This window comes from Heptranchias perlo, chromosome 7 (genome assembly GCF_035084215.1).
Source record: "Heptranchias perlo isolate sHepPer1 chromosome 7, sHepPer1.hap1, whole genome shotgun sequence".
NCBI lineage: Eukaryota > Metazoa > Chordata > Chondrichthyes > Hexanchiformes > Hexanchidae > Heptranchias > Heptranchias perlo.
Genome location: NC_090331.1, coordinates 42845178 through 42867571, shown reverse-complemented (window position 1 = coordinate 42867571; position 22394 = coordinate 42845178). Strand labels below are relative to the sequence as shown.

The window sequence follows — 22394 nt, the reverse complement described above, 5'->3', positions numbered from 1 at the left end:
TGGTGCAATCTTTATGCACCATCAACCTAAATGCAATCTTCTGGGAGAGGCAAAAAAAACAATTTCGGAAAAACTCTGGAAAATTCCTCTCTGACTCTCAAAGGCAAACAAGCAATCTCCAGAAGAATGCATAACTCATGAGTATCTCAGCTACCCGAAACCTACTCTATAACTTGGGATGTTCTCCTCACTCAAGAACTTTTCCAGCTGCCTTGTGAAGAATTGCAAGGAACCCATACTTAGTCAGTAATGTTTTGCCGAGGGCAATGGCTCTCTATCGAAAGAAATACTTCCCTGGCATCTAATCTAACTTTTTACTTTTGTATTTTACACTCATGCCCCCTAGTTCTCATCCCTTTATATGCTCAAATAACCTATCCACCCAGACCGAATCTATTCCTTAATCATTTCAAAAAATCTCAAATACATCTCCAAGTCTACATTTTTCCAATGAAAAAAACCCCCATTTCATTGACTGTTTCCTGATAACCGCCCTAATACTGTGCATCATGTTAGTCAGCTTTGGTTGGACCTTCTCTAGGGCCTTGATATCCTCTTCCACATATGGGAACCAAAACTGGATGCAGTACTTTAAATTCTGTCATACCATGGCTTTGCATAATTCAAGTGCATTATTCCTAGTTTTACTGTACTGTCCTAGTATTACACCGGAACACCCTATTTGCTTTCCTTATAGCCTTGGTAGACGGCTTGAGGACCTTCAGTATTTTATCCACAATGAACCCTGGGGCACTCTCTTGCTCCGTACTCTTTAGTCGGTATGCTTGTATGGTACACACATTCCTGGAATTGTCCAGACCCAAATGCATCAAATTGAACTTACTATAATCAATAGAACATTTGCTTCCCCACAACATCCTTCTCAGTGGGAATGCAAGATAATCTTGCCTGCCAACATTTCTATGGTCCACCCCCCAATATCACTTCAAGTTTAACCACCAGGATGACTGGTTGATGAGTGCAAGAGAAGATAATTTTCTTCTTGGATCTTTCTCTGCATCACAATATAAGACAGATTCTTTTTTAAAATAGAAGTGTTTTATTTGGTTGTTATAAATACAATATTAATCTTGGCATGATTTCTGACTTTGGTTCCACTCTTCTTATGCAATGAGACATTCATCAGGAATATATTCCTACATGGTCTCAATTTATAAAGGACAGTTGGAAGCTTTTGTGAAACAATCAAACAGTTAGAGGAGAGGGGACAGGGAAAGTGTCACAGACAAGCCGCTGGTGCTGTAGCCAGCGCCAACGGCCAAGCAGATTTTAAAAACAAAATGTTGCATTCAGCCCCCTTTATAGGAAGTTGTGAAGAAATAAGGATGCTGCCATTGTTTGAGGCCAGGCCTGGACCCCCAGGTGGTCCACATTTGCACCACGGAGGTGACCTGTGAGCTGGGTTCATCCTGGCATCCAGATCACTTGGCAGCAGGGAGGCTGATGTTGAGGAAATGCTTGGCATAATAACTTGCCCTTCCCTGCCCCACCCCTTCTGATTAGATGGAACAGAAGTTCTGGCTGCCCAGCCTCCTATGCAAATCGGAAGCCAACAGGTTGCCAAGTGGTGATGCAGCATCCTTGGATTCAGCTCACAATCCTGCCTCCATTGGACCTCCTGTGCCAGATTTCCGCTGTTGTGGCCAAGGAAATGTGACCCCCATATGCGTAAGTCAGGAAAACAAACTTTATTTTAATAAAATATATTTCATACGAATAATGACAAATGCTTTACATTATTCATTTCATTAACAAATCCAAAACCATATTCTTAATTGTCTAGCAAACAATTTATTTCGTAACCATTGCAGAATTTATAGTGCGCTCAGTGTTTAAAAAAATAACTTGCAGAGAAACTCCAACTGCATTATTTATAAATCAACAGCGTATTTGTTTTGCTTACTACATTTTTTATATAACCACAACATGGTTGCCAGAATTGTTTTTCCTTCTGTTATATCCAACCATGTACAGGAACTTAAACTGAAATATTTTCCACATTACACTTACAAACGAAACAGAATAGCAAGAAAATTGTACATAGAAATACACAGACATTTTTCTTTTTCTAAACAGGTATAGCTCCAAATTTGATATGATAAATATTAGGTATTAATGCACATTTGAAAAGTTCATAAGTAAAACCTGGTTAATAATAGAATAATTTTTAAAAGTTTCACTTTGTCCCAAGTGTTTATCACATCTTCATTGCACGAAAACGATAGATGATAGTACAAGTGAACTACATCACCGTGGCTGGTGAATGGGTGGAAGCAAATGTAACCAAATAAAACTGCAATATATAGTAATCAAGGAAGCACGTTTTTAGAATGTTGACGTATACAGTGCAGTTAGTTGATGTGCTAACAAAGCAAATCAAACAAAAAAAATACACATTTTAGAAAAATAAATTCTGTAAAATTAACTGCAACTTACAATTGTCAGTTAATTGAATAATACATTAACTATCCTGATTCACCACTTACTCTGCAGTTCTTCCTTCCACTATTATACGATTGAGATTAAATATTTTGCATAAATGGAGCAGTAAAAGTATATGTGAAATTTTAGAATATGTGCGCTGCAACAAACTGTCACAAAAACTGAGACATTATGTAATAATCAGGCTATAATGCTTCATTGCTACATTGCATATACTACAATTTTACTGTAAATCCCAGTAATTATACAGCAGCTGTCACTTTATGTTCAATTGGCTAACTAAACCTTTTCTTCGGTGACATCATTACACAGAATATCTTTGTTAATCATCAACTAAAAAAAATGATCAAAAAGGCTAATGGAATGTTGGCTTTTATCTCCAAAGTGTTGGAATACAAAAGTGAAGAAATGATGCTTCAGTTGTACACAGCCTTGGTCAAACCCCATCTGGAGTACTGCGTTCAGTTTAGGGCACCGTATCTCAGGAAAGATACATTAGCCTTGGAGGGGTTTTCAGTACAGATTTACCAGAATGATACCAGGGCTTAAAGGGTTAAATTGTGAGGTCAGGTTGCCTGAACTTGGTTTGTTTTCCCTTGAGTTTGGATAGGTTGATGGGTGATCTAATTGACGTGTTTAAAATGATAAAGGGATTCAATAGGGTAGGTACAGAGAAACTATTTCCTTTGCTGGGGGAATCCAGAACAAGGGGCATAATCTTAAAATTAGAGCTAGATCAGTTAAGAGTGAAACAAGGAAGCATTTTTTTTCCACACACGGAGTAGTGAAAATCTGGAACTCTCTCTCCCAAAAGGTTATGGGTGCTGGATCAGTTGAAACATTCAAGACTAAGATTGAGATTGGTAGATTTTTGTTAGGTAAGGGTATCAAGGGATATGGAACACAGGCAGATAAATGGAGTTGCGGTGCAGATCAGCCATGATCTAATAGAATGGCGGGTTGAATGGCCTTCTCCTGTTCCTATGTTAAGCAGTCTAACCTTGGACTTTCTCTGTGTGATGGGACATTAACAATTTAGGGAAACTTGACACATGAACATCACACCTAAAAATAATTTATTTGCACAATATCTTCTTTCATGTACATCAGCTTAATTGTATGGTTTTTACATTAAGCTGAAGACCATGTTTAAAGTCCTTCAGTGACTGCCATCTTCACCCTATGAACACAATGGGAAACCCATTGTACCAATTCTTATTAGAAACTATTATAACACTTTTGGTATGGTTTGAAGGATCTAATGTGAAGACAGATTTTGAACTATTTCATAGAAGTCTCAGTAGTTCAATTAAAATACTTCAGTCTCATAAACGTCTCTGTGGCTATAAAATTCATAATTAGAATAAATTGTTCAAAAAAAGTTAGTTGTAATGAGTTTTGTTTTCAGACTTTTCTATAAGGAATCAATATTTCATTTGTTCTTGTGGATTTACAAATTGCAGCAACAGTCCTGGAATGTGAGATTTCAGCTCATTGATTTGGTTGTGACTAACCAGCGCCACAGGGTTATGTTCACCCAAATTTTTAAATATAAATGTGCTTAAAAAGAGTGAATCTTGAAAAGCCGGCACATTTAGTTGCAGTTCCATATGCCAAGTCTAATGCTAAGAACGCCTCAAGCAACAGGATGGATCTGTTTCAGGAATGATTCAGAGGCACATCAGCATTTAGCCGTAATTGCACCTGAGAATAAAAAAATTACTCCTTGAAAAAAATTACATGCATTAATTTTCAAATGAAGGGACCCAGTATATCGATAATGGAAGATTTGTTGATCTCCTTCAATCATGCGTTGCTTTTAAATTTTGCCTTTATTCATTTGAGCTATGATTTTATACATATATAAAAGGATGAGTGCTACATAACAATATGCAACAGTCTCTTAGCTGCTAACTGGAGTCTTAATTAGGGGGGATTTTAACTCCCTCTGCCCAGCAGAAACAGGGACTTAAAATCGAAGCATGCAACTTGTTTTCTGCCCTTCTGCTATCTTCTTGCCATGGGATCCTCATGACTACATTTAAATCTGCGTCCTATTATTAGATAGGACCCCAAAGCCTTTTTTACGGCCTGCTAGGTGAACACCTGCCGTTGACACTCCACTCAGTGGAACCTGTCGGCCAAAAAGTGATGAGTTATATTTAAATGAGGCCTGGCCTTCAAAATGGTCCCAGTCTTCCGCAGCACCTCCTGGCGGTTAGCCTGCACATTCCACCAGCCGTCTGCCCAACGTATACAATATCCCCTATTGATTCAATAAAACAAAATGAAGGGAACTACAGAAGGTATAGAATAAAGTCAAGAACTGAAACACAATGGAAGCCAAACCACATTCCAGAACTGCAACTGTGCATCGAAAGAGAAAGACATTTTGAGTCAATGCTGTACATATTTTGTATACACAATATGTTAATGACCCAAAGCAAAAGAGACACAAGTATTTCCAGCTGCATGGATACATACACATGTTATCAAAATTCAGAACACTTGAATACAATACCCTGTTCAAAATACCTAACAATTGAACATTTTGTGCAATTTATGTAAAATTAATAGGCTTGTCAACTACAGCCTGTTACTTAGAATAGAAAATATGGATAAGTCTAAAATCCCTATATTGAATGCACAATGTGCAGAAAACTGCTTTCACATTGTATGACAATGATTTAATCTACTCTTGTATTTAAATGATCATTAATTGTTGAATCTTGGGTCAACATGTACATCCATCATTTAAAATTTTAAATCCAATGGGCTTTTCTTGTATTGTGGGTGTACAAACTCACTAATTTCCACCATTTCTTTCAAATGCAGAAATAAGAATGTTGCCATCATAATCAGTACCTTCAGGGGCAGACTGCCTATAATATGCATTTCCTGAGAATCTGAAAGGAGGTTGATTCCTCTTCCACAGATACCACAAAACCACCGCACCCAGTACAATGATCACAGTTACCACCAATGCTATCACAATTTTAAGTATTGTCGCACTTCCTATTTGGTATCCTGTGGGATGAAAAAAGATACTCTTATTGAAAATCTAAATACCTACATTTCAACAAAAAAAATAGAACTACGTAGAAAAAATGGTTTTGGGGGAGGAAAATGGGGGTGGTTGCTTTGGTGTTGATAAAATGAGTGCAAAAAACAGGTTGTAAAGTCCCAAATGAAGCAGAAGCTATACTTTTCTAAAAAAATATGAAACTCTCAGGTTCTGACTTCCAAAGTGACTGGTATTCAGGTATGTGATATATATATATTATCTGTACTTACATACATATATAAGGAATCTTACAACACCAGGTTATAGTCCTTACATTTGTCCACCCCAGTCCATCACCGGCATCTCCACATCATACATACATATACACATTCTATCAGAAACTGTAGTGGGAGCAGAATCCATCATTGCTCTTAAGAGCAAAGTATATATTTGAAAAGGAATACTGTAAAAGGCACGGGAAAGAACAGGAAATGGGATTAAATGGATAGTTCTTTCAAAGAGCCAACACAGGCATGATCGGCCAAATGGCCTCCTTCCATCCTCTAAAATTCTATACTTAGATAGAATTCTGGGATTGAATTCCACAATGCCCCATTTTTCTTAAAAATCATTGGACTCATTTATTACATATTCAAGCCCAAAAATGCTGTTTTCTGACTGCCAATCTTGCTGACAGCCATAAACATTTCGAAAAGTTAACTCATTTACTTCAAATAAAAGTCCTCAGAGTTTATGCTTTACATTGTTTTCTTCAGATTTCACTATCCAGAAGCAATGAAGCAAATTAACAGAAAATAAATATGTTTCCCTTGCTCACTGGTGCTATGGAAACAATTTAAAAAAAAATAATGATTGTTTTGGAGTTGTGAATGTAAACAATAGAAAGTATGGCTGTTCGGTCAATGTCTGTCTAACCGTCTCTTGGTTATAGCTGCAAAGTAAAACATTTATAGCTTTTATGTATAACATCAGCTCAAACACTTCTTAAATTCATCCTCCAATTTGTAGTCAAATCATTTGGAAAAACACACAAACTGAAATACTGTTATACGTAAAATGAGAGACTGAGAAAAGTGAATAAATTTAGACTGCTTTGGAATTTGAATATGAACAAAAGGAAGACAGTTCCTGTCTTTTTTGAAACGTTTATATTTTATTTACATAGTATTCTGGGATCTTTGCCTTTCTGGAAGAGTAATAAAGTACATGTCTGATTTAACAATATTTACTGTTAATTTCAACCAGCAAAATTCTGTCAGCAATTTTTATATCCCTTGGAAAGTGGGTTAGAGGATTTGCAAACTGTGTTATGTGAACAGACAATTTTGGTTTCAATCATAAAGATTTCCAGAAATGAGACTATTTATCTAACTTTCTTAATTAAAGCACATTTTGTTTTTACTCTGCTCATAAAAATGTATTTGTATGGAACTTACCATGTAGCTTTGGGATGTAAGTATTTCCACTCAAATCTGAAATTATCATACAGACTTAGGTTATATAGAAATCATTGAACATTTTTATATAAAGTATCTCATACATTTTTGAGAACTATCAGGACATGCAACAGGGAAAATAGGATTCTTGTTGTGCCAAATTTTTCAACAAATACCAAAAATAAAAATCACTCTTGACTCCCAGAATGCATAACACCATTCTTATGTGGATAAAGGGGCAGTGGTTGCTTGGATACGAAATTGGCTAAGGGACAGAAAGCAGAGTGTAGTGGTGAACGGTTGGTTTTCAGACTGGAGAGAAGTATGCAGTGGTGTCCTCCAGGAGTTGGTGTTGGATCCACTGTTCTTTTTGATGTATATTGATGACCTGGACTTGGGTATACAGGGCGTAATTTCAAAGCTTGCAGATGACACGAAACTCAGAAATGTAGTAAACAAGGTGGAGGATAGTAACAGACTTCAGGAGGACATAGACAGACTGGTGAAATAGGCAGACACATGGCAGATGAAATTTAATGCAGAGAAGTGTGAAGTGTTTCATTTTGGTAGGAAGAATGAGGAGAGGCAATATAAACTAAATGGTACAATTTTAAAGGGGGTATAGGAACAAAGAGACCTGGGGGTGTACGTACACAAGTCTTTGAAGGTGGCAGGACAAGTTGAGAAGGCTGTTTAAAAGGCATATGTGATCCTTGGCTTTATAAATAGAAACAGAGTACAACAGAAAGGAAGTTATGCTAAACCTTTGTTAAACACTGGTTAGGCCCCAGCTGGAGTATTGTGTTCAATTCTGGGCACCACACTTTAGGAAGGATGTCAAGGTCTTAGACAGGGTGCAGAGGGGATTTACTAGAATGGTACCAGGGATGAAAGACTTCAGTTATGTGCAGAGACTGGAGAAACTGGGGTTGTTCTCTTTACAGCAGAGAAGATTAAGGGGAGATTTGATAGAGGTGTTCAAAATCATGATGGGTTTTGATAGAGTAAATAAGGAGAGACTGTTTCCAGTGGCAGAAGGGTTGGTAACCAGAGGACACAGATTTAAGAAAATTAGCAAAAGAACCAGGGCAACATGAGAATTTTTTAAAAAAACGCAGCGAGTTGTTATGATCTGGAATGCACTGCCTGAAAGGGGGTGGATGAAGATTCAATAATAACTTTCAAAAGGGAATTGAATAAATACTTGAAGGGGAAACATTTGCAGGGTTATGGGGAAGGAGCAGAGGAATGGGACTAATTGGATAGCTCTTACAAAGAGCCGGCACAGGCACGATGGGTCAAATGGCCTCGTCCTGTGCGATATCATTCTATGATTATGGAGGAGTTTAGCAAGGCTGCCAATAGAGTTCTGAAAGTTGTACAAAGCTGAAAATTGCATGCATTATAAAAAGACTATTATGCCTATTTCCTGCGAAGAACTGGCATGTTCTTATTTCACGTCCCTCCTCTTTGGTACTTTGCCCGCTAAATCCCTACCCTAACCCATCACTACTCCATGTCTTCCACTCTCCTGCTGCTGCTGTACCAGACGTCAATCCCTTTTGAATAATTGACTCTTCATCCTAAGTGATTTCAATCTCCATCTCAGCTCCTCTTGCCTGCTCTCCTGCTTCACTGCCTTCCTATCCTCCCTAAATGTCTCCCTTCATGCAAACTCTCCTACCCATATTCATGGATTCCCCCTTGACCTCACCACCTCATGTGACCTCTCTGCTTCTGTGGTTTTGATCACTGGCACAAAGCCATCGCTGACAACTTCCCTGTATCCCTCATCGCAAACATACCCTTCTCACTTTTAATTCCATTTCTGCAACCACCCCTGGACAAAACCTCTCCCCCAAGAACGGTCAGTCCACCGCTTGGATTTTAACTCTCATTCTGCCCGGCTTCCGGGTGGAGGGAATTAAAATTCACCCTTTAGACTTGTCAAAATTACAACGATTCTTTATCAATTAGAAATAAATGAATGTGTTTTACGTAAATGAAAAAGTTGACGACAATGCAATGTAACATCCAGTTACTGTTAATTGCAGAGACCAGTCATAAACACCTGTTGATACAACACTGAGACAACGCAGATAAGGCAAGTCAAGTGAACAGGTATTCTTGCTGCCATCTAGCTTTGTAATACAGATTTGCAATCTACAAAATATCGAACATCTATTTTATAGTAAACATAAAACTAGCCTCAAAAATCCAGGGTTCGGAGGGCAGAAGTCTAGTGGAGTGGGAGCTGAGGGGCAGGAATTTACGATTGAACCCATTTCCTTTCCTTTTTGGCTCTGAAGACAAATTTTGACGGGGGAACTTTTTCTGTTTTCCACCCTCCATTTTGATGTTACTTTTGTGGATGGGACTAATGGGATACTGTGCTACCCTGTAAATTCTGTTACTTCTGCCTACTGTACAGCCAGCAGTAAGTACACCTCCATTAAGGAGCATACTTGTTGTATAGCGCCATAAGTAGGGCTCATAATTCAGATTCCAAGCACCAGTTGACTGTTGTTTGGAGACAGACAGATCAATGACAGAGCATCTTTGAAGATGTTTGTCCAGCTTTAGATTCTCCAAGCAAAGGAGCAAATGCAGTTTTATAACTTCGGCCAGACCGACCCGTGTCTCCCCTGCCGACATAACGGTGAAGTGCTGCTCTGAAATTCCACCAGGTCCACAGGGTGGACACCTCAGTAACACCATTAATGGCACGGGCACCTGATCTTAATATTCAAATTATCCCTCCCTTGGGACAAGTCAAGATGAGGGCAAACGGGTGGGCAGAAGTCCTGTCCTGCCACATCTCTGGCAGTACAGAACCAGGACCACAATTTCTGGGCCACTATTATTAATTACTGTATACAATTTAAAATTACCAGTAATTTATGATTACATTTAAAAAAAAAACTAGTATAAGCTATATGACAGTTGTGAGCAAATTTTTTTTAAAGTACGATGGATTAGAGAGGAGAGTTAGGCGTAGAAATTTGGGATCACTCCCTCCGTCTGAATGGTGAGGCTTAAGGCACACCCAATATTTGGTCTTGGGCCTTATCACCATCGAGCCGGCGAGCTGTGGCCAGTAACGGGCAGCTCGCTGGTGAAGTGGTATTAAACATCAGGCCTCTGTGACGCCAGCAGCAGCCCTCAGGTAAATGGTGAAGGGGGTCGGCTGAGAAGGGAACAGGGTCAAATCAAGTCGGGAGGTAGCAGTGCCAGTGGAAGGGTAGCGGCAGCGATCAAAAGGGGTGGTAACGGCGATGGGGGGGGCCCGGCTCCACATTAAGATAAATATATTTTAAAATCTTACCTTGTCGTTTATAGCCTGGTGTACCTGAGTGTAGCCAGCATCGGCTGCCTCAAGGCAACATCTTGCAGTGGGGGCCTCAAGCGTTAGATCCCTTATTTGCATATGCAAAGGGACTAATGCCTGTTTGAGAGGTGGGCACTGCACAACTATTTTTTGGCATTTACCAATATGGTGGGCAGTGCACTTGTTATGATCATGTGCTTCCTGTCCGCCATAGTCGAGGCTTAGGAGGGTGATTTGTGCCAGAAAAACAGGCCTCAGACAAATTTTGATGCCTCTGTTTTTCCATTCAGACAGTATAGGTGTTATATGGATCATTACTTTTTCTGTTTTGCTTATTTTTCTCTCTCGCCTCCTTGTTGGGGTATGGTTTCACAGGTGATGGTCACTCTCTTTAAATGGCTATTACTTGTGTGTGAGCCTCAACAGTGAATGTGAAGGCCTATTCAGCTGCAAGAACCAAATCCTGTCTTTATGCAAACTTCCAGCAGAGATCACTAGACATAGCAATTAGGTGCAGGAACCCTGGCTGATTTTCCTTCCATAGCCAGAAACACCATGGCTCAGCACAGACTGGTGATTGAACCTGGCACACACCTTGTCTGTATGACTCAGTTATTCATTGAATAAATTTTTGCATCCACCAAAAGACTCCACTGGGATGTTTTGTACATCAAGATACATCAGTAACACGTAATCATTTAAAATTACAAGTATATAAATAATAAAATAAATAATTCATGCTCACTAAACTAAACCAGTGGTTCATTAGTTTTCAATATCCTTGAAGACTTTTGGTGCATACCTGTTTGACAAACAGCTCCGAGGTCATCTTCACAGTCAAAAATAAACCACGCACCATCCGAGGACCTCATTCCAGCACAAAAATCAACAGGATGGTGATTTGCATCAGGTTCTTCTGTACCCCAGTTTGAGTAAATTACTGGGGTGCCATCAAACCATTTCAATGTATTATCTGCAATGCAGCAGAATGAAGATAATTATAATAAACAGTATTCTAAATAAGCAGTTACCCGTAGCAAACCTACACAAATATAGCAGATCCATACATATGAGCACTATTACCCACAATTATTCGATGAATTAGACAACTTCCAGTGATGATTACCGCTCAATAAATCACATCAACACTGCACATGGTTGGCAGGCACCAGTTTTATTTGCTGCAAGCAGTTTTCTAAGGTACATTTGTTATTCCTTCCTCTGAAGTGAAATGCACAACTGTATATGGAAGTGATCCATTAAGGGTTTGGCGAGTACAGCTATGATTTATATAATCCAGATATCAAAATATTGTGTGTGATCAATGGTAGTTAGCAAATGTTTCTTTTAACGAATGCAGAAATTCAAAGAAGAAGGTGGACATAAAACAGTCAGAAATGCTACTACTCAGACTTTTTTCAAAACTTGCTCTCTCGCACAATGGATCAGCATGCAATTGATATCTTGTGGCATAAGAAAATAACTGAAGCTGATGCTCAAGAGGCATCTAAAAGCTGTATATGATGGAAGAAGGGATCGTTATGAAAATTCCTTCTGAAAAGACATAAGAATCCCTCAGATGTTTATGGTTGCATTATTTTTCTTAGTCAGTTTAGGGGTGATTCTTCGATCAGGTCACATGGCGAGGAGCGGCAGTTGCAAGATGCACTGGTTGGGAAATAGTGGGCCCATAGTGCTTGATTTTCTACCTAATCATTTAAATGGACTGAAAATCAGGGGCTGCAAGCCCACAATTCTCTGACCAGCACTCCCGTGAGCACCTTACTCGACAGTGGTCATCAGGGAGTTCAGCCCATTTATGTGGAGAGTAAATAAACAAACTTTTGTTTTACTTGGCAAATGTAAAACATTAGACAAATATAAAATGAACACACAGATAAAATGGATCTTTTATGCCTTTAGCTTGTAAAAGGTACAATCTTATTTTGATAATATGTTTACTTAGCATCTCATTGTAACTGTGTATGTTGACCACCTACTTTAGATTCTAAATAATAACAGAAAATGCTGGAAATTTTTAAGATATTCATGATGAAACTGTTAATTTCTTTGATTAAAAGGCGGCACTCGACTTTTCTTCTTTAAGTGAACTTAGTCATTACTTACCATCTATGTCAAACATGATGCCCAACCAGATCACATCTACAATGTGGCTGTATGGTTTTACTTGTTCAAAAACAAAGTTGTTTTCCTCTTCATCTTTAATGTGCAAAATAAAAGATTTTGTAGCTGTAAGGTATAGAAGTTTGGAGTAAGTTTCCATGAATTAAAAAAAAACCCTCTAATGTCTATTTCTGTTTGCTATATGTGTATTGCACTTGCTTAAAATAAATCACTTTTTTAGTAATATCAATACTTCAGAATGTTTAGAATGACAGAAAAAATTATAAACTTACTTTGTGGTTGAAAGATTAGCAAATATAAAATTAAGGGACCTGACATTCTTGCATTCACTGATCTTTGCAAGCAGGTAGACATGAGCAATGAATGTTGGAATGTGAGGAGAAAGCACCAATTGATGATTCATTCCAGTTTAGCATTGCTCTCAATATTCCTACCACTTCATAAAAGGGGTAAAAAATCAGCTGGTGAAAAGGGAGACAAAAGGCCAACTTAACTTGTTAAAAATCATGTTAAATGTTATGATAAACTAAGTATTCCTTAATTGCACAGTTGCATCAAAAAGTGAGCGTTTTACTCAAGATCAGACAATGAGTTAGAAAGATTTAAAAAGGAAATTTCAAAGTATCAAAACATCAGAACGCTCACCTAAAGGCAAGTGGCAGAGGAAGTGGGAAACCAGCGGGATCAGAAATTAGGACCTGATCACGGACCCCGTGTCAAGATCGCCCAAGTAGAGCCCAATTTCCAGGCCTCCAAACAGTCAGCAAATAGAGTATAACCACAATAAATGCTTTTAAAAGAAAAACTAAAAGCCAGTTCTCAACTTAGTGCTATGAAACCAGCTTACCAAATAATTTCAACTTCTGCTGGGGGTGGCCGGGGCAGTGGGGGGGGGGGGGGGGGTTGTTGGTGGTGGTGAAGAGAAGAGAATGAAGGTTGATAGGATCCATTTTCCTGCATCCCTCTTTTTCCCCCCACCCCACCCCAATGAGAGAAGTGGTTTCCATTCATGGGCATGGCTCAAGTGGCATTAATAAGTCTATATCAATGGGGCAGGAAGAGAAGCAGGAGTGTGTGCCTGGCAGTGCAAGTGAATAGGACAACTTGCAGAGAGTCTACTGCAGCAGAGACAGCTATTTGAGCTTGGTGAAGAAGCAGTGCGTTCAGAGTGTCAGATTTAACCAAAGAGGTTCTGACTGAATTGTTTCCTCTGGTTCACAAAGATTTGTAGAGACAATCAAACTTCTGTAATCCTCTACCAGTAGGTGTAAAGGTTACCGCTACCCTCAACATTAGAGCCTGGCTGCAGTAAAAGCGAGATGCCATGGACGAGAAACACTGGGGCAGAGATGGCTCTGAAAAGGGACCCCTGAATTAGGCAGCACTGGGAGGGAGCCTGAGGGTATACAAGAATTGGGAGGGAGATCATTATATATAAGAGTACTGATAGAGGGCATCAAAGTCTGTAGCGATGGGAGTGGTGTCGCAGGGATCTAGAATAATGGGTGGGTTTAGGAGCAGTAGAGGGGTCTGTTAGCTTTGGGGAATAGGGATCTCTGGTGTTGGACTACTGGGAAGAAATATGGGAGAAAGGGACTGGTTCTGGGGTGCAGGGACATTGGGCAGCAGGTTCAAACTTCTTAGAGGAATACGGAGAGGTGACATAGGCTCTGGGAGCTTTGGAGGTAGAGCCTGATAACACTGTGGACAGACTGGGATCTGGTAGTGTTGGAGGGGGCCTACGAGTATTTGGGGTGGGGTAGGGGGGGGGGAAAAGACGATGCAGGACAATGGATCCTATCAACCTTCATTTTCTTCTCTTCACCACCCCCCACCCCATCCCACCACCCCCAGCAGAAGTTTGAAATTATTTGGTAAGCTGGTTTCAAAGAACTAAGTTGAGAACTGGCTTTTAGTTTTTCTTTTAAAAGCATTTATTGTGGTTATACTGTATTTGCTGACTGCTTGGAGGCCTGGAAATTGGGTTCTACTTGGGCGATCTTGACACGAGGTCCGTGATCAGGTCCTGATTTCTGATCCCGCTGGTTTCCCACATCCTCCGCCACTTGCCTTTAAGTGAGCGTTCTGATGTTTCAAGAGTTTCAGCTGCTAATTAGAAGGGGTTCCTGGACTTAAGGTGCCATCTCACGAGCTTCTGAAGATGTTCATTAGTTGGCAGATCTGAATTTGCCTGATTGTTTTCTTTGACTATTGTTGCTTCTCTTCTGAGAAGTGGTGGCATGATATGCGAGAGGACAGGGAACCAACCGCCATGGTTCTCTTAGTTTTGTTTCAAGTCAACAAGACTTGTAAATGCACTTGCTGCCCATGCTGGTGCGCAATATTCAGCTACTGTGGAAACAAGAGCCAAGGTGTCTATCTGCAGGGTGTAAGCATCTCCTCCCCAGCTGGTTCCAATTAATTTGTGGATTAAGTAAATCCTAGTCTTTATTTTGGCTGCAGTTTTTTTTTATTCGTTCATGGGATGTGGGCGTCGCTGGCAAGGCCAGCATTTATTGCCCATCCCTAAATGCCCTTCAGAAGGTGGTGGTGAGCCGCCTTCTTGAACCGCTGCAGTCCATGTGGTGAAGGTTCTCCCACAGTGCTGTTAGGAAGGAAGTTCCAGGATTTTGACCCAGCAACAATGAAGGAACGGCGATATATTTCCAAGTCAGGATGGTGTGTGACTTGGAGGGGGACGTGCAGGTGGTGGTGTTCCCATGTGCCTGCTGCCTTTATCCTTCTAGGTGGTAGAGGTCGCGGGTTTGGGAGGTGTTGTCGAAGAAGCCTTGGCGAGTTGCTGCAGTGCATCCTGTGGATGGTACACACTGCAGCCACAGTGCACCGGTGGTGAAGGGAGTGAATGTTTATGGTGGTGGATGGGGTGCCAATCAAGCGGGCTGCTTTATCCCGGATGGTGTCGAGCTTCTTGAGTGCTGTTGGAGCTGCACTCATCCAGGCAAGTGGAGAGTATTCCATCACACTCCTGACTTGTGCCTTGCAGATGGTGGAAAGGCTTTGGGGAGGCAGGAGGTGAGTCACTCGCCACAGAATACCCAGCCTCTGACCTGCTCTTGTAGCCACAGTATTTATGTGGCTGGTCCAGTTAAGTTTCTGGTCAATGGTGACCCCCAGGATGTTGATGGTGGGGGATTCGGCGATGGTAATGCCGTTGAATGTCAAGGGGAGGTTAGACTCTCTCTTGTTGGAGATGGTCATTGCCTGGCACTTGTCTGGCGCGAATGTTACTTGCCACATATCAGCCCAAGCCTGGATGTTGTCCAGGTCGTGCTGCATGCGGGCACAGATTGCTTCATTATCTGAGGGGTTGCGAATGGAACTGAACACTGTGCAATCATCAGCGAACATCCCCATTTCTGACCTTATGATGGAGGGAAAGTCATTGATGAAGCAGCTGAAGATGGTTGGGCCTAGGACACTGCCCTGAGGAACTCCTGCAGCAATGTCCCGGGGCTGTGATGATTGGCCTCCAACAACCACTACCATCTTCCTTTGTGCTAGGTATGACTCCAGCCACTGGAGAGTTTTCCCCCTGATTCCCATTGACTTCAATATTACTAGGGCTCCTTGGTGCCACACTCGGTCAAATGCTGCCTTGATGTCAAGTTAACGGTATGTGAGACTACAATTCGGAACTACTCAAAAGGTCATTTGGGAAGTCCTCATGCCTAATTCCAGTACCATAGAAGAGAGCACTCAGGTGCTTCTTTGCATGCCGGTTTTTCAAATGAAGTGCAGAGACAAGCATTTCCTGAGCATTTGGACAAAGCTGCCACAGCCTATAATAGCCCTCAATTATTTTGAAGACTTCTGCAAGCCTGTGTTCCATTTGGGCAAGACTTCTCGCTTGGATAGTTATCGCATCCCTAATTGCCCTTGAGAAGGTGGTGGTGAGCTGCTTCTTGAACCACTGCAGTCTGTGTGGTGAAGGTTCTCCCATAGTGCTGTTAGGTAGGGAGTTCCAGGATTTTGACCCAGCGACGATGAAGGAATGGCGATATATTTCCAAGTCGGGATGGTGTGTGACTTGGAGGAGAATGTGCAGGTGGTGTTGTTCCCATGTGTTGTTCCCTGTCGATGGTACACACTGCAGCCACGGTGTGCCAGTGGTGGAGGGAGTGAATGTTTAAGGTGGAGGATGGGGTGCCAATCAAGCAGGCTGCTTTGTCCTGGATGGTGTCGAGCTTCTTGAGTGTTGTTGGAGCTGCATTCATCCAGACAAGTGGAGAGTATTCCATCACACTCCTGACTTGTGCCTTGCAGATGATGGAAAAGCTTTGTGGAGTCAGGAGGTGAGTCACTCGCTGCAGAAAACCCAGCCTCTGACCTGCTCTTGTAGCCACAGTATTTATGTGGCTGGTCCAGTTAAGTTTCTGGTCAATGGTGACCCCAGGATGTTGATGGTGGGGGATTCGGCGACAGTAATGCCATTGAATGTCAAGACAAGGTGGTTAGATTGTCCCTTATTGGAGATGGTCATTGCCTGGCATGAATGTTACTTGCCACTTATCAGCCCAAGCCTGGATGTTGTCCAGGTCTTGCTTCATGCGGGCACAAACTGCTTCATTATCTGAGGGGTTGCGAATGGAACTGAACACTGTGCAATCATCAGCGAACATCCCCATTTCTGACCTTTATGATGGAGGGAAGGTCATTGATGAAGCAGCTGAAGATGGTTGGGCCTAGGACACTGCCCTGAGGAACTCCTGCAGCAATGTCCTGGGGCTGAGATGATTGGCCTCCAAAAACCACTACCATCTTCCTTTGTGCTAGATATGACTCCAGCCACTGGAGAGTTTTCCCCGATTCCCATTTTCAATTTTGCTAGGGTTCCTTGTTGCCAAACTCGGTCAAATGCTGCCTTGATGTCAAGGGCAGTCACTCTCACCTCCCCTTTAAAATAGATCGTGCTGAAATCCTCGGGCTTGATTCGGTCAGGGCTTGGTTGTGTTAGGGAGGGTGCAGCAGCCTTGAGAGGTGGCAGTGGAGAGGAAGCAGGTAGTTTCAGTCCATAGGCCTGATTTTACCAGCTCTAAAATACCTTTCCTGGAACTGGGAAGTCCAAAAAGTAGGTATGCAATATCACGACCTATCTTGTGGAACACGCTTGGAGGTCTCAGAGGCAAGAAAAATAAATAGGTAAGTTAAATTGTGACAGAAAAACATGAGAGGCACACATGACAGAATGGCCTCAGCATTCACAGTGGAGGAAGTCTGGTCGGAATGTGGTGGGGAGGTCGGTTCAGGTTGCGGTGGGTAGCCATTGCAGAAGCTAGCGATCAGGTTGGAAGTTGCAGCAAGGGAAAATCGATTTGCGAAGCGGGGGCAAGGGGGCATCAGAAATGAGTAAGCGATAGCATGGAGGAAGCAGAGAGCAGGCCGGATCTTGTAGCTCCAAAATATATTTTACTACTTGGGGAGGTTTCACAAATAAGTGAGCAACAGCGTTACCTTGATGTCCAACCATGGGAGGCTCAGTCAAGGGTAATTAAAATGAATAGGTAAGTTTGATTGTGAGATGATAGTTGCTTCCTTTAACACTCTACTGTTACTTTTCAGGACTTGTATACTCATGCAAAATTTTTTATGTACTATGGACAAATGGATGTTTGACAAAAAATAAATGTATTTAATAAATAGCTTTTATTTTTATGTCACTGATACAAGGGAAGGCATGAGACTATATATAGGATCTTTGGCATTATATTTCCTTAGCATGAAAACATCGGAAAGGTTATATGGCGAAAGAGCAGTTTGACTGATAAAGTAATTTGGGTTATAACTGTTTATCATAACATGAATCTAATTATCTTGCAGCAGGAAAATTACATCAAAAATAGGTAATACATTAGAAAAGTGTAATCATAATTTGGAACTGTTGGATGATTTGTGACATTTGTGACTTTGCTGCCACTTTAAACGTACTGTAAAGCGTAGTACATAAGCTGCACCTCTGTATGTGCTGAAATTTACACCAACGTGAATATATTAGATTTTTTGCTAGGTTTTTCAGAGTGGAATGTCTTACCCAGGTTTCTGCAAACTTCTTTAGCTTCTTTCATTGTTAAGCTTGAAGAATTGTATAAAACCAGGTCAAAAAGATAACAATTGCCTCGGTATGGAATCCAAGGCAAATCTTTAGCTGCGTTTGGGCACTCCATTTTGTAAGCCGGTGAGCTTAATGTTGCAGCTGGAAACAGTAGATTAATTAGAAATATTCAGGCAATTCTAATTCACAGACTTTCCTCCCACACCTCACAGCCGAATTGGCGTCAAAAAATAACTAACAGCCTCAAAATGGGATATCGCCCTGCTAACGATGTCGCTCCGGCTGCCAACATTTTTAAAAGGGCCTATAGCTCAGCAGCCAAAGCACTCGCCCGTTTCAGGTAGTAGTTCCTTGTAATATGCAAAAAAGAGTCCTCTGACGTACATAGAACCCCAATTGCGATTCAAGGACATAACTGAGTGGATTGTGCACTCTCGAACCACATTTACTGGGGTACAGTACCCAAAAAAGTTTAATTGTTGGGAGAACCAGGAGGAGAAGGAGTGCTTTGCTGCCTTGGGCTTCCCCCCCTTCCCAGGATTAACTTGCTGCTGGCTGGGTGGCCTCTGGGCCACCCGATCTTGCACCGGTCCCAATCCATTTAGCACCACCGCTCTCTGGTACTATTTAAATGAGGCGTGGGCCTCGAAATGGCCTCGGCCAATTACTGTCGGCATGGGGTGGGGGCGGGGGGGGACAGCGACATGTTGCATTGCAACTGCCCAAATGTTAAAATTTCCCCCTTCCTGTTAGTCCCCTTGTTTAGGGAACATTATTTCCTTTCCTGATTTCCCCCGAAAATAAATCAAGTTGTATTGTTAAATACCTCTATAACTGACAATCCTGCTTCTCAACATACACTGATAATGGAAAAGCATTAAAGTATAACTATTACATCTCTGCAGCCAACCAAAAAAACCTGATAAACGTTTACAAGTGACAAAAATTAAAGAAAGATTGTTGCCCTTTAGGTCAAGAGTAGTCTTTGGTAGTCAGGAGGGAGGTTTCTGAGCCAAAGGAAAAGTACATTGGATTAGACTTAGTGAAAAACTGTACTTGTTGACTGGTTGAAAAGTAACTACTTTCACCAACTGATTAGTAATAAAGATATTCAATCCCCCCACATGCTCTCCTGAAGGTGGAGACTTTTAGTTCAATGGCACTATCTCATCCAAATGGCATGTTGTCACATGTGAACCTAGACACTGACTATTGGCAGACCATTTCACAGTAAAGAACATTGCAGTTGCGACTAATCTGTTCTTATTTGATGTGCACCTAAGCAAACTTTCCATTGGGGGAAACTGGACACTGGGTACTGATCAGGCAACACTTAGTGACACAGAGGCCAAGCGTCGCCATTATGTTCTGGCTGAGATCAGCTAACTCTTCTCAGCTAACTGGTCTGTATTGCTCTAAAACACTCCATGCATTGATGCAGTTACTCACTAGGCCACGGGGTTATTTGCAGGACTTTGCTTCATTGCAACTAATCAGTGGCAATTACGACGTCCATTGTCCACAAGGCTGGCAACTGCCAATAGCTTTTCTTTTAATAATTCACTCTTTATGTAAGTCCTCAGCAACCTGCTGCAAAGTTTCCCATGGACTGGCCAAACTCATTTCATACAACCAGCAAAGTAAAGAGATATGCATTCCATCAGTCTGGGCTGGATTTGAACCCAAGTCTTAGAGTCCTGAACCTTTGTCTCTCTCTTGTTTATTACCCATCACCTTCCCCCATTGCCCTCTACAAGCACACCTCATCCATGAGACCAACCTCATGCTCCCTGGATCCCATTCCCATTAAACTGCTGACCACCCACTTCCCTTCTCAGCTCCCATGCGAGCTGACATTATAAATGGAACTCTCTCTCCTTAGATACTGTGTCCCTCTCTTTTAAAACTGCTGTCATCATCCGTTTCCTCAAAAGCAACACTCTCAAACCCTCTGTCCTTGCTAACTACTGCCAACTTCACTTTCCTCTTCAAGATCCTTAAACTTGTCCCCTCCCAGAGCTGTGCCTATCTCTAATGCAATCCCGTTTGAATCCCTCCAAACAGGTTTCTACCCTTCAACAGCACTGAAATGGTCCTAATCATAGTCATGAATAACATTCTCTGTGATTGCAACCTTGGTGCATTATCCCTCCTCAACCTCTTTGCAGCCTTTGACTTGACACTTCACATTGAAAACAGGCTCACAAGGGGAGACCAAACTGAGAATGGCCAAAATGTAATGCCAATGTCTCTTATAATTTCAAAATATTGAGGTTTTGAAATAACGTGACTAGATCATGAGAGGTTAATTAAAAAAAAGCCAACATAATTCTTACAGCAAAACAGTGCACATTATCAGTATTGTATGTCAGATTACACAAGTCAAAATGATCTAGAAGTCATACTTGAATGTCCTTTTTATATTCTGCACAAAATATGAACAAAAAAAGTCATGAAAGGTTTTGAAGCTGAATTCTTACTTTGTAAAATCTGGCAGAGAGCTCCCTGGAGTTGAGTTTCACAGTCAGTGGTCTTCCAGTAGCCATTAGTATCCATGTACCCACAATTATGAGATGAGTGAGGACCTTCCTCAGCCCAATGACTGAATACAGTGCCACTACCATCTGACCAAATAAAGCTTTTTCCGTCCTGCAAACAATGACAAGTATGGATGACAAGAACATTAACATGATAAATGCCTTTCTATCTTTATTTTTATACACTACATTAATCAATAAAATTAAAGTTATCAAAGGTAATATAGTTTTGGACATACATCTGGGCTAGACAGTCCTATCCAATGTGGGTGTGACAGCCTGTTCACAATGACCATGAGAAAAGCTTGGTGGTATTGATCAGTGATGCTGACCAGTTCAGTTTCTCTCTGTCTGCATTCATTTAATGCTTCATACCATGTTAGATTCTTCTTGATCAGTTTGTACGTGTAGTTTCCATATGCAAAAGTATCAAGTACTGGGTACATAGATGATGCATTGATATGATGGATGGATTTATCTATAGAGACAATAAAACTGGCATGATGGAACTTATAAAACTGATTAAGATGAGCAGTAAATGTTTACATCAGTACAAGCGATAGAATGGAATAGAAATTATCCTATCAGTACAGGTCATGCAGAATTAGAAAAACTGCTTGGATAGTACAATGCAAAATGACATCACAGGACACACAAAAGCTAAAAGTCTAATTACTTTCTGGGCTCCTCAGCACAAGAGTTTCCTAGCGAGTCCTAGAAAGGAAAATAGTTATGTTCTGTAGTGAACTCTTATAGAATCATAGAATCATAGAAGTTACAACATGGAAACAGGCCCTTCGGCCCAACATGTCCATGTTGCCCAGTTTATACCACTAAGCTAGTCCCAATTTCCTGCACTTATAGAATCATAGAACTCTAGCAGGTGCTTAACAAGATCAGGGCCAAAGAAGTCTCCGCCTAAAAAAGTCAGATGGGTCATCAAACGAGTATCTGATGCCTACTCCTGACACAGATTCCTACCTATTGAAATTATCAGTGTACTCACCACCCTGAATATGTCAAAGGGTGCATTAAAAGAAAAGTAAATTATATCTAGACACCCCGAATTGATTCCCTTACTCCCGAATCCTTATATGCCTGGGAATTCCTACAGTTGGTGACCCTCCACAACAATGAAGAAATTTTGAAGTGCTTCAACCTTTGTACCAGGGACACCAGGACACCTCTAAAGGGTTGACTCCTCAATGGGGCCAGGTCAACTTTAGGGATGGTGACATTTTGTATTTTTATTTGGTATTTTATGTATTTCAGCATAGGCTGAGGGTACATTGATCTTAAACAGTCGTTTCCATTCTTGGGAAAACATATTTATCGTAGATTGGTCGATCAAGAAAACTTTATCTACTGCTGACTGATCAATTTTGAAAAA

General features: G+C 41.0%; 1 protein-coding gene across 2 annotated transcripts in view; it reads right to left on the bottom strand.

Annotated features, from left to right (window-relative positions):
* Positions 1–1061: 1061 nt before the first annotated feature.
* Positions 1062–22394, bottom strand: part of pla2r1 (phospholipase A2 receptor 1) — a 95196-nt gene continuing 73863 nt past the window's right edge. Inside the window, exons 24-31 of one of the 2 annotated variants that reach the window (XM_067987399.1) lie at positions 21244–21482; positions 20948–21116; positions 18447–18608; positions 12380–12502; positions 11055–11225; positions 6925–6960; positions 5329–5490; positions 1062–1655 (exon numbers count right to left, since the gene is read on the bottom strand). In XM_067987399.1, the coding sequence (XP_067843500.1) occupies positions 1609–1655; positions 5329–5490; positions 6925–6960; positions 11055–11225; positions 12380–12502; positions 18447–18608; positions 20948–21116; positions 21244–21482 (1109 nt within the window). In that variant the 3' untranslated portion in view covers positions 1062–1608. Of the gene's footprint in view, positions 5491–6924; positions 6961–11054; positions 11226–12379; positions 12503–18446; positions 18609–20947; positions 21117–21243; positions 21483–22394 lie in introns of both variants that reach the window. The other variant, XM_067987398.1, reaches the window with a different exon arrangement.